The 12,320-nt window shown below is 41.1% G+C and overlaps 1 protein-coding gene across 8 annotated transcripts in view; it reads left to right on the forward strand.

Annotated features, from left to right (window-relative positions):
- RBM33 (RNA binding motif protein 33) overlaps positions 1-12,320 on the forward strand; it is an 85,094-nt gene that overhangs the window by 44,877 nt on the left and 27,897 nt on the right. For all 8 annotated transcript variants that reach the window (XR_010988297.1, XM_068146000.1, XM_068146002.1 and 5 more), the window contains exons 11-14: positions 6,423-6,582; positions 7,418-7,749; positions 8,590-8,832; positions 9,643-9,930. Coding sequence is in view for 7 of the 8 variants with exons in the window: in XM_068146000.1 (XP_068002101.1) it covers positions 6,423-6,582; positions 7,418-7,749; positions 8,590-8,832; positions 9,643-9,930 (1,023 nt within the window). In the remaining variant the exon portion in view is untranslated. The remainder of the gene's footprint in view (positions 1-6,422; positions 6,583-7,417; positions 7,750-8,589; positions 8,833-9,642; positions 9,931-12,320) is intronic.

Here is a 12,320-nt window from a genome sequence, read left to right on the forward strand (position 1 = left end):
GTCAATGGGATTCTCCTAGCTCTTTGCATTTTAAGTGAGATTAATAAATGAAAACATGTTGTAGAGGTAGGTTGTATTTTATTGAAAGATTCATGAAGTTTCAATGACATTGTTAAGGTATTTAATTAGTCTGAAGGAAAAAAAAAAAAAGTAGAGTGACCCTTTTAGAGAAGCTGATAAGTCATATAATAGCTGTTAGATCCTCTTTATTCCTTGCTTTATAAGATTAACTTTGTGCTAAGCAATTTATGCTAAGTTTTCCCTTTTATTGGTAACCAAAGTTATCTGTGCTTCATGAATAGATTATGGGAGATAACATCATGTAATTAACAAGAGATGCAGAAAAGTAAAAGTACAATTTGTGTTAAGAATTGTATGAGAGAGAATGTTAATTTCTTAACTAGGAAGGATATTTAAGGGGATAAAAGGAAGGCAAAATAGTGCAGTTCTTTGAAAGGATTAAAGTAACCTTATCTCCTGTTCTTTCAGAAGGTGGGATTGCCTGAGTATGTGAAAGTCATGTTCAATGAGCTATTCACAACTCTAATGAATTGTAGACACAAGTTTGCACTGCATTTTTTTCCCCCCCAAAAGTGATTGATAAGGTGTAAGTTATGCCTTAGCTATGTTGAGTAATGGAAGTCAGCAAAAGGGGAAATTGCACAACCTGCAGGCGTGCAGCATTGTATAAAAATCTCTGAGGCACTGTAAATTACAGTGCATGGGGAGAAGGCTTCTTTTATTTATAGTCAGAGTAAACTCCACAAAGTTAAAAGATTTAAGACAATAAAATACCTGTCAGTAGCACTTCAGTCTGTGGTTATCTCCTCCATTTATGTATTTCTAAAACATCTCTTTGGACACCCACACAGAATCCCATTTCTAATGTTGTTTCCCTCTGAGCTGTAGTCCATGTTTTCAAAAAAGGGCATAAGAATTTTCAAAGTATAATCACAGGAGGATAAACGATTAAACACATTCTTTAACAGCAGGGAAAAGTGCAGATCAAAACTTGATTTCTCTTTGGTAGCTTAAGAAAAATCTTGACCTTGTTTTCAGTGTTCAGGCACAGACATGTCTTGGTCTTCACAGGAGAAAAATGAAGAATAGTCAGAGCTGTGTGCCCTTGCAACCCCCAAAGCTTTTCTGAGAAGACCATTCCAGTGCTCTCCATCTTTCCAAAACCCATCATTTCTCTGTTGGATATTTAAAACACTTAATGCCAGGCCTGCAGCTAGTGGTTTAGATGGCACTACAGTGCTGAAGTGGTTGTCATTTTGTGAAGGTGTACATGTCAGTTGGTTAAAGACTCCCAGGCCAGACTGATGTGGTGGGTACATCTGCTTCAGGTCTTGTGTTTCCTGATCCTGTGCTGCATGCATGAAGCTAACCTCAAATCTAGCAAAAAGCTCTGTTAGAGTAGCTTTCCTTGCAGTTTGGTGCATTTCTCCTATATAATCAATCTGATAATGATGCTAATTAATCACTATTAATGATGCTAAATTAATAATAACAATACTAAGGGGAGAAGACTTCTCAAAAAAATTGCTATGTACACTCTGCTGGGTCTTCCCCATGCAGATATTTGAGGAGTCTTTGGAATGGTGGTTGGTGTGAATGTGATCCAGCTTTGGAGAGTCTGGCTGGGCAGGCACATAAATCTGTGTTTTCCTCCAGTGTCAGTCAGCCCTAATGTTGGACTGACAAGCAGAAACTTAGAGCCTTGGCTGATCATACAGATTTGCCATTCTCTTTTTGTTGAGTTGAAAAATAGGTATTTTGAAGGCTGTTTGATTTATCAAGTAGGGAAGCTTCTTAAGAAGTATAGTAATGATAAATTATTTTTTGTAGGGAGTCTTAGTTGCTGTGTGTACTGAATACTTGGTTGAAATTTGAAGCTGTCTGGACAGAAAAGCCATGAAAAATGGAAGTAACTACTGTACATACAAAGATTTATTATGCATCTATGTTACAGTATGCTCATTTTATCAAAACAGACCATTATGAAAACTGGATTTTGCACCTGCTCTTCATTAATTTTTGAAGTTAAATAGCTCTGCATGGTCTTTTCTGCAAAATACCAGAGGGCACCTGGGGTTTGTTAGCAGCAAATACTTGCTGAGTGTAGAGTTTTAAGACTAATGGTAAAATAATCCACTCCTCAAATTTAGCTCCTCTTGAACAAATAAAAATAAGTAACCACCCACCAGCCTCAAAACCTTTAACTAATGGAGAACTCTTATGTTACTTTTTACTGGTTTTAGGACACATAGAATTAGGCTGAAGTAAAAGCTGAAGTTGTAATATTGGTGTATTCCGATTGCTAACCGAGCATCAGTAATAAAAATGGAAGGCATTTCATAATAGCCAAGCATCTCATGACTTAAAGTATGCATCATGGATATATTAGAGGCAAAGCTAGTTTAGGGGAAAAAAGTGGAGGTCAGCCTTCTTCATGGGTGTTGGAAGAGCATCAGATTAATTTATCTTTTTTTTAGAAGCAAATATTGGTAATTCATTTTTCTGCAAATAACAAGTGTCTTTGCAATTAATTTTGCATGATGGGCCTCTGGTTATCAGCCAAGAAATGTGATCAGCCATATTTTAGTGGTGCTTCAAAACGTTGTATACGTACAGTTAGAATCTGTTCAGCAGTCACACGAGGAGATACTTCTTAGCGATACTCGGTTGTCTGTGTAGTGTGTAGCTTTCCTGTGGTATGATTTGTGTCAGCCACATTTCTATAGTTTTGCCAGTTTTGAAACTTTCAGGTTTCAAAAACCCTCTGTTCCACTGTGAGTTGAGTGCTCTGGCAGGGAAGGTCATTGATTCGACACTAATAAATGCTGTCAGTGAGGGACAGCTCGGGTTCATTGCAGGATATATAAAGGATCTTCATGTTACCTTAAACACAAAGTGGAGGAGGAGTGTTGGCTTTAGAAGTGAAAAATATTTGTTGTCTATAAAAACTTCACAGCCTCAAAGTTTAACTGGAATCTTACTTTGAAAGTAAGCAGAAAAAAAAATGCAGAATTCTGAACCGTGAGGTATGGGAAAAAAGGAGAGGCCAAGCTTCAAATGTGTCTTTCTGACTGTGATTTTGTTGAGCCATTTCAGACTTAGTTTGACCCAGTTTTTGTTGTAGGATGTAATTGTATGAAATACACCACTAGATAAATAAAACTAGAGCAAAATAAAAGAATAATAAAAGTAGAGCAAAACCTATGAGCTTAGAGCGAAAACAATAAAACTAGAGAAGAAAAACTACTTTCTTGATGTATCTTATTGGGCATTTGTGGGGTTTTGTGGCTACTGGTGTTAGGAGAACAGTTGGAGAACTGTCTATCATAAAATCAGTGGAAGTATTTAGAGGACAGTAAGTATTTGCATCTTAAATTTAAGCCAGATAGACACTTTTGGTACTGAAAGGAGCTTGAAATAAGCATTGCTTATATTTTTAATAGTAGGATATCTTGCAGGTTATTGGCTTCTGGGTTTCTTTGGTGGTGGTGGGGTGTTTGTTGGGTTTTTTTTTAAAGAAACTATAGTTTTGTGGGGGGTTGGTAAATGTAATCTTCCTTAAAATTTAGCATAACTTTTTAATAGTTTTAAAACTAAAATAAGGCTTATTTCATAAAGGCTTAAAATGCCTTATGCTGGAAGTCAGCTGGGAAGCTCGATTTGCTCTGGGATTAAGAGCCAGTGGGCAGAGTGGAAAATGTGATGGGAGTGAGAGAATATATCTGAAGGGCAAGCAAGAACAGAAAGGCTCTTTGGACAAAGAATTACTATTGGGGAAGATGCTTGAGACTGGGTTACAAATTTGGTCATAGGAGCAGAAATGTTTATTTTGGAGCTAGAGCCTGTATTTATAAACTAACATTAAAATGGAAGTTTGGGAGCAAGGGGAGATACTGATAAAGATCTGTTACTTCAACTTCAGCAGAATACATCTAGTTTGGAAGAAGCAGGTAGAGGAGACTGGCTGCTGCAGTGCCATTTGGTGCTTGGAAGCAAGCCAGGCCATACTGCTGCTGCCAGTTCTTCAGCTTGGTTAGCAATTATGTGATACTTAGGTTTTATTAGCCCAGGTCTTGGTAAGGTTCCACATAAGTTGGGTTTTTGCTGTTTATTTTATAAATAGGTCATATGTAGGCATATATTGTGTCTAGAGAAAAATACAGAGAGAATTTTGGAGTTTCCAAGTCAAGCTCTCTGAAAATAGGAAAAAAGCAGGTTATTGAGACCACTTTCTCTCCCACACTGTGCTCACACAACTACATGCCTTGAGAGAGATGCAAGATAAAAAACATCTTGTGTGAAACTGCCCTGGTGAACTGATTTCTCCCTTGCCTCTGTTGCAGTGACCTTATGTATTATGCACTGATAAAATAATAACTAAGTAGCTATATACCAGTTGGTTTATCTGGTGCCTCCCTTGGGGCTTTGTAGCTTGTGGAAGTGCTTTGTATCCCCCAGGATGGATTTAAGAGCAATGCTTTGAGAAATAGGCTTTTGTCATCTGAGCTTACAGGATGAGGGATGCATTTAACCTTAGATTGAAAGTACCTCTGGCAGCTCCTACATGTGGTGATGCTAGAGGTGTTTTGGGAGTGAAGGGTCAGGATCCTCAAGGTTTGTGTTCAGTTGCTGTTTTGGCAGGCAGCCAGCACTGCTGAGTTTAACATGAAGGAAGGGCAATGCAGTTGAACAGCTTCGTTCAACTAAACCTGAACAGATTTTGATGGGAAAACAAATGTCACTTTCTCCACCCCAAATAGCTTCCTCTTCCAACTGCTGTTTTCTGCAGACGTCATGTGAAATTCAAAGGTGTTAGTCTCCTCTGAGGTGGTGAGAGTATTTTGTGTTGGTAACTGTTCACTTGCAGAAGCCTAGCATTTCTTCCTACAAACAGTATGTATGTTAGGAGGACTGTCATGCTTGAGTGTAATATAATGTCTTTCCACTAAATGAAATACTCACAGGAGACTGGCTGGCTAGGAGCACTGGCAATGGGATATAGAACCTTTAATCTCTAGGAATGATAAAGTATTTACAGTTGATGGCTGTATAATGACATAAGTAGTCACAGTCTCACTTCCAAGTAAGAGATATTAATATCTCATGTACTCCCATTCAGGTGTTTTCAGGAAGGCCACAGATTTAATAGTGTCTCTGATTCTCAGTGTCCGTCATCATCTTGTTTAGGCCTTGCCATTGCCCATTGTGCTGGTAGAAGGATGGAAAGCTACTTTGTCTTGTGGTGCTTGGTGCTGAGCAGACTTAAGTTTCCAGGACAAATACCTATTTTGTTATGTGAGAAATTATTTTCCTTAGTATTTTTGCAGGACAAATAGGATAGTGTGAGACTGCACCTACTATTGGTGGTGAGGGCAGCTCAACAGATAAATGATAAACACTGCAACTTAGTTGTTTGGCCCTTTGGCTGATAACTACATTTCAGTGTAGCAGAGGGTGTTTGGGTCTGAAATCTGTTTTGAAAAGCTTGTCTTCAGCAATTGCAAGCTTTAAGATGAGCATCAAATGTAGACACAACTTCTTTCAGAATCTGCATAAAGAGGGAAACAAGGACATTCATAGATTATTTTCATTACTTATTTGATTTACATACACAGAAGGACATGCTTGTGAATGATTTATGTAAAGCAAAGCTTCTGCTTATCAGAGGTTGCCAACATGTTTTGTCAACTCTTGATGTAAAAGAAAAAAAGAGATGGTGTGAATTACTCAATTAGGTGTGTCTTCTGCAAAAAAGGCTTCTGCTTTTAGAATTAACGTCCTGCTTTCTGCAGTACAAAAAGGCTCACTTGACATCTTAAAAACACTTACTGGAAGAAAGATAATTTTTGCACTCTTTCCTATAATGCTTCAGATGCTAAGTGGTGAACAGACAGAAATGCTGCTCTCCTGTTAATTCTTTCTGAAAGATGATTTCTTTAATTGTCTGGATGCCATAAATTGGCCTTTCCCTCCTTTCTCTAAGTAAAGCTGCTTCACTTCTGTAGCTTAACTTGCACTAAATTGATGGTGAAGAGTAGCGTGGTTTAAGAAGATAAATGTCAGAAATGTCTTCTAACGTAGACATTCAGATTTTTTTTTGGATTAATGGGAAAGAAGGTCAATAATTGCGTGGATTTCAATAAGCTTGCAAAGAAATGGCATTCCTGTGGTGCTAGTGATTATTGAAACATAGTGAATTCATTTTAAGATACAGTACTCAGCTTTAATGTATCTTCCGTTGTGAAAGAATGACTCAGGGCGGGCTGCCAGTCTGTACAGATGATAGGAGATAACTCATAAAGCAATTATATTTTTTAAAGTAAATATAAAAATGAATTAGCAGGCAATAGATAAATTCCTGGACAGGATTTGTATATTCTGCATTCTGCCTCATTAAACAGGGCCCTCCAGACTTCCAGCAGCATACGCCTGGACCAGTCCCTACCAACTTCTCCCAAGCTCCAAGGCTGCCAATCCAGGACCAGTGGAGAGGGCCACCACCGCCGCCACCACCACTTCCTCCTCCACCTCCTCAGGAAAGAGATCCTTTCTTCTTAGCAGGTAAGAAATTAATTTCCATTCAGATAAAAAAGATACCACTTTTTTTGGTAATGGCTATGCATTGTGTGTGCATAGCCACAGAAGCTCCTGTTTGGTGTAGCCAGAGTAGTACATGCCAAAAATTCCAGTGGTCTGGTAGCTTTTGACTTTTTTTGCATTAATTGTATGTCTCCATCTGTAACCACTAGCAATCTGATACAAAGTGAAGTTAATATGGAGGTGATTTGTTGCAGTAAAGTTGTTGTGATTTGTTACATTTTAGATAACTAGTACTCTGCATGTGTTTTGTTTTCTACTAGAAACTGTTGAAACAGCTGGGGCTCTGTGTGTGGTGTAAGAAATGTGCTAAGGAGAGCTGAAACCATGCAGCACAGCAAACAGAATAGATACTATATGCACGTGTGTTTGTGTATATATGTAATATACATATGTGTCATGCTTGTGTTACTGGCAATTTACACACACAAAATAGGTGGAAACTTGCTAAATATCTGGTCATAAATGGGATCAACCTTTTATGAGTTCTTGTGTTGTTTAAACTATAATCCCTGGAATCCTTCATTGATTTCATTAAAGGAGAATTTCTAAAAGGGATTGCTAATTTCAGCAGAGCACCAGTTGTGCTAGTCTTTCAAGCATCAATTCCATTTATACACAAGTGGCAGAAGCAAGAGAAATGTAACCTTGAGGGTAGCTCTTCAGAATGAAAGCATCCCATACCATTTGGTGTTGTACCAATTTCAGGTTACTTTCCCAATGACAATAGAGCTCTATGATTCAAAACTCTGTTTTTCCCAGGGAGGCTGTCATGTAATCACTTCTCTGATTCCCACAGATCCAAGGTTTCCAGGCCATCCCTTGTTTGAGCAGCGAAGCCCGCCACCACCACCTCCTCCTCCGCTTCTGAACAGCGCACATCCTGTCCCTGCCCAAAATCCCATGCCGTTTGCCCAGCCCGGGCCAGCGTTTCCTCAGCAGGGCCAGCAGCCTGTATTTCCCCGAGAGCGGCCGGTTCGGCCCAACATGCAGCCTCAAGGCCCAGTGGGGATTCTCCACTTCAACCAGCCTGGCGCTGCAAATCCACGGCCCTTCATCCCTCCGAGGCAGCAGTTCCTGCAGGCTCCAGGACAGCCCTTCCTGGCCGCACATGCCCAGCCCACTATGCAGGTACGAGGCTGTGGCAGGAGGGGCCTGGTGGGCCAGTGGCCAGTGTTCCAGTGCTTGTGGGCTTGTAGGGTGGTTGAACTAACCCTCGAACTGCCACACATAACTGCAGTGGGCTTCTTTGAGATACAGAGACATGAGGCAGCTGGACCTGTAGCACTTGTCATTGCAGCGCCTGAGAAGGTGCCTCATTTTCTCTCCTGGTGCCAGCACTAACGTGTTTCTGCTAGTGAGCCGCAGCGCGGCCCTGGCTCTCGTAAGGAGCCTCTAGCTCAGCAGAGGCCCGGAGAGCGGCCCCAGCTCCCGGCCTCACTCCCCTGCCTGGTCAGCGGCAGGGTGGGAGCGCCCTCTGCCGCTCATCTGTGCAGCCCGGCAGGGAGCCGGCTGCCTCCTGCCAACCGGGAGGAAGCTGAATGGGGAAGCTTAGAGTAGGGAAACGGTTTGGGGATGTGCAGGGCGATGTGGAGGGCTCTGCACGTTCGGTGAGCTTTGTTTAGGGTGTTTTGATGGTGCCTGTGTTTTGAATGAGGAGAAATCCGCAAATAATAGTCATGTTAGGGGAAAAATAATAAAAAAGCACTAAGCAAACAAAAGGGCCTGGAATAGAGGGCACAGGACAGGAAACCTTGCATTTGCTGTTTTCCACTTCAGCTGTTGGCTTACACAGGTTTAAGTGTAGAACTATCTTGCACAGTCTATGTTAGCCTAATTTTTTACTCAGTATATGGTTGGGTTTGGCCCATAGCTGCTTATAAATACTTTGAGGGCATGGGAGGCTGGAGCTACTTTTCAGCTACTTTTCAGTTGAAACTAAACCTAAATTATTTTTTTCTTTATGTGAAGGGTCCCTTGCATCCTCCAATACAGCCTCAGCCCCAACCTCAGCCTCAGCAGCACCATCACCAGCAGCAGCCACCCCATCACCAGCAGCAGCAGCAGCACCATCATCATCTCCAAGGACCACCACAGCCCTTGATGCCCATGAACCAGCCACAGTTCAGGCCTCATATGCAGGCCACACAGCAGCAGCCAAATAACAACAGGATGCAATGTCAGCCACGACAGAGTCCAATGAAGCCAAGGCATGTAAGTACTACATACATGAGTGTTACCTTGCTTAGTTCTGCATGAGTAACAGGTGTGTAACTCGCCACATCAAACTAACTAGTGTGCTTTTTCAGTCCCATTTATGCCCTTCCCACTCTCCTTACACCATTTCTTGTTCCTTTTCTGGTTTGATAATTTTGATACCCCATATCCAATAATAGCATGTGTGTCTTTCCTTTTCTTTTTTTCCCCTCCAGTTATCAGTGTTTTTCTTCATCTGTAGTAAGAGATGATGCAATTGCCCCAAAACTGGCAAACAAGGGTTTTTGGAGGATAGGTCTGCTTAAGAACATTTTTAAAACTGCTGAAAGCTGTGGTCTTGTGGGAGCCCTGTTCACTGACACTGCCTTTCAATTGAAGGCATCTTTGTACCACTGCTAATAAGCTTTCTGGTTCAGATAGTGCCAGCCATGTCCTGTGAGTTTGCTCCTGTGCAGCATATTCTGTTGCTTGGTAGGTCAGGGTAGTGCAAGAGTCTGTAGCAATGCCCAAGAAAACACAACTATAGTTCAGAACAATTGCTTTGAGTAAGGAAGTAAATCAGTGAAGCCAGTTTCTGAGGGAAATGTCGAACATGAGAGATTCAGTTTTTGCTTTGAATTAAAAGAATAAAGCTGCTGTTAAAATGTTCTCATTCCTATATTTTTTTTCCTCTCACATTGAAAAAGATCATGCCTTTTGAAAAGCCTTTTTCCCCCAATCTTAATTGAATCATGAAAATGTGAACCAGAATACACTGTAATCTGGTTTGTAGTGGAAGCCTGCAGTTGTTGCCCTTCTGCTTTTCAGAACACACCGTCGCAAAACATTGTCAAGCGTCCAAATCAGCAGCTACAGACAACTGCTCCAAGGAATAGTAACTTGCGTGAGTTGCCAATAGCACCATCACATGCCCTGGAAATGAGCAACAACAGGAGAACTTCTACTCCAGCTGCTCAGGTCAAACCCATTGCCAGCACCATGTCTGCCACCAAGCCTGTGGCTGATGTTGGAAACTCACAGGGAAGGCCTGAAATGAAACCTAAAGCTATCACCCCGGTTGGCCAAGCAAAATCAGAAGTAAAATCTGAAACAGAGGTAAGCCTTTTGTTTTTTTCTTCTCTTGTTTTTTTTCTTTCTCTTTTAAACATCACCACGAGCCTGAAGCCCCCAAAGAAGAAACCCAAGAACTTCCACCTTTAAAAAACTATTCTAGTCTGACTTGTGAGCTGTAAGCACTTTTAATGTATTATTCACCCAGCGGTTTTCAGTGCCACTAGAGGCCTCCCTTCTGAGATGCACTTTTCCTTTTAATGTGAGAGCAAAACCAGTCTCCACTGACAAAAAAAAATAATGTCTGGAAGGTTGGTAAGTCTGTGCTGAATCCGTTTTGCAGGAGGAGGAATAATTTCCGCTATGAAAAGGGAGAGGTTGAGTAAAAGCCTCCGAAATACACATTGTGCCCATTTTTATCTTCCAGGATTATGAGCTGTGTCATTTTTCTAGGCAATCACATTCTTCTAACTCATAAAGCATCTTTGTCTTCCATTTCCCGTGAGCTGTGTGGCTCAAAAGAAAGAAAAAGGCTATCTGGGGAGCTGTTTTCCTCATGTTTGTTTTTTTTTCCTTTAGGCTGTTCAGTCTCCTAGGCTCTAGAACACTCATGCAGGAGACTGCAGCTTCATTATCTCTGGAGCTTCTTGCTTTTAAAGAAGACCTCTTTTCTGAGACCTTGTGGCATGAGGGAAAACAGGAGATGTTTTCTGTTTTGGAGAAAATGATGCCTTTTGCTCTGTTAGTACTGTGTCAATTCTGGGCTCTTCAATTTAGGAAGGACATAGAGATATTTGAATGTGTCCAGAGAAGGGCAATGAGGCTGGTGAGAGGTCTCAAGCACAAGCCCTATGAGGAGAGGCTGAGGGAGCTGGGGTTGTTTAGCCTGGAGAAGAGGAGGTTCAGGGGTGACCTTAGTGCTCTCTACAACTACCTGAAAGGAAGTTGTAGAGAGGTGGGGGTTGGTCTTTTCTCCCAGGCAACCACCAACAGAACAAGAGGACACAGTCTCAAGCTGCACCAGGGGAAGTTTAGGCTCAAGGTGAGGAGAAGGTTCTTCCCAGAAAGAGTAATTGGCCACTGGAATCACAGTGTGCTGCCCAGGGAGGTGGTAGAGTCACCGTCCCTGGGGAGGTGTTCAAAAATGTATGGGACATCGCACTTGAAGCCATGGTTCAGTTAGGTTGGACTTTATGATCTCAGTCTTTTCCAACCTGGTTGATTCTATGATTCTACTCTGCACAATCAAAAACTGACATGCCAGTGTTTTGAGCTCCACTGGATCACAGACAGATGACTGTTTCCTTGCACAGGTTCTCCTGGAAGCTAGAGGAGGTTCCATGATCACTGTAATTTGAGAGAGTGAGTAGTGCTGCACTGATGGTGCTATTCATCCTGAACATCAGGAGGTACCAGAGGAACCTGATGGCTAGATGTCCCCTGTGTAATTTTGGTGTGTCAAGTTACTTTGAGCAGAGCTGAATTCTTTAGATTAGTTGACCGTGAACCTTCTCTCAAGGACCAGATTTTCTTCAGCAACTGTTGAAAGCTTCAATAGTGATAATACTGCCTTCCCTTTAAGCTGCTCATGATTAGCTTTTCATCTTCTTCTTGAATTAGGGATGGTCATAACTAATTTTCACAAATGAGGCACAAAAGAAACCCTTAGCTGGCAGTGTTTGACCTCCTGTGTGCTTACTTTTCAGTGGAAATATAGAAAAAAAAAAAATAAAGCCTTACTTCAGCTTTTAAGTTTGGTCATTTTTGAAGACAGAAAAAAAAAATAATCCCCTTCTCCTCAATTCAGTCTCTTGGAATAATCTGTCTCAGGAAAAAAAAAATGCATTTCCTCTTCGAGAAGTCTGTTGTCTCTGAGGCCATTAGTAAGGTAAGTTAGGAAGCGAATCTGCTACCAGCCTCCCCATCTAAAACATCTTGAAGTTCTTCCATCATTTAGTACTGTGAAAATTAAGGGCATTAGTTCTGAAGTGTCTCAATATCCTCATGTCATTTAGGAAACTGAACTAACATTTTTCACTTCTCTCAACCAAAGATCCAAAAAAACCTGAACAAAGCAAATCCCCAAACACCAAGGCAGTCATCTTGCTTTCTTCATTTCAAGTTTCAAACCTATCCTAACAAACTTGTAGATATGACATGGTGTTTTACAAACAAAGCTTTCTTTACATTTCTGTGTCAGAGCTATCACTGAAAGCAGTTTGATATCTGCTTTATGTAATTTTTTTTGCAAACTAGGATTTAAAAACAGTTACCATGGAAAGAATTATTTCTACCTGACTTCCCTATTATTAACCATGAAAGTAAAGCTTTTGTAGATACACTGGCAAGTACTAGAATAGTCTGTGACTCTCTGCACACAGAACTTTCTCTACAAGTGGACTTGAAATAAAGCCTTGTGCTGCAGTGTGGTGGCA

Source organism: Melanerpes formicivorus, unplaced genomic scaffold (assembly GCF_026170545.1).
Source record: "Melanerpes formicivorus ecotype bairdi unplaced genomic scaffold, bMelFor1.0.p_v2 SCAF_13, whole genome shotgun sequence".
NCBI lineage: Eukaryota > Metazoa > Chordata > Aves > Piciformes > Picidae > Melanerpes > Melanerpes formicivorus.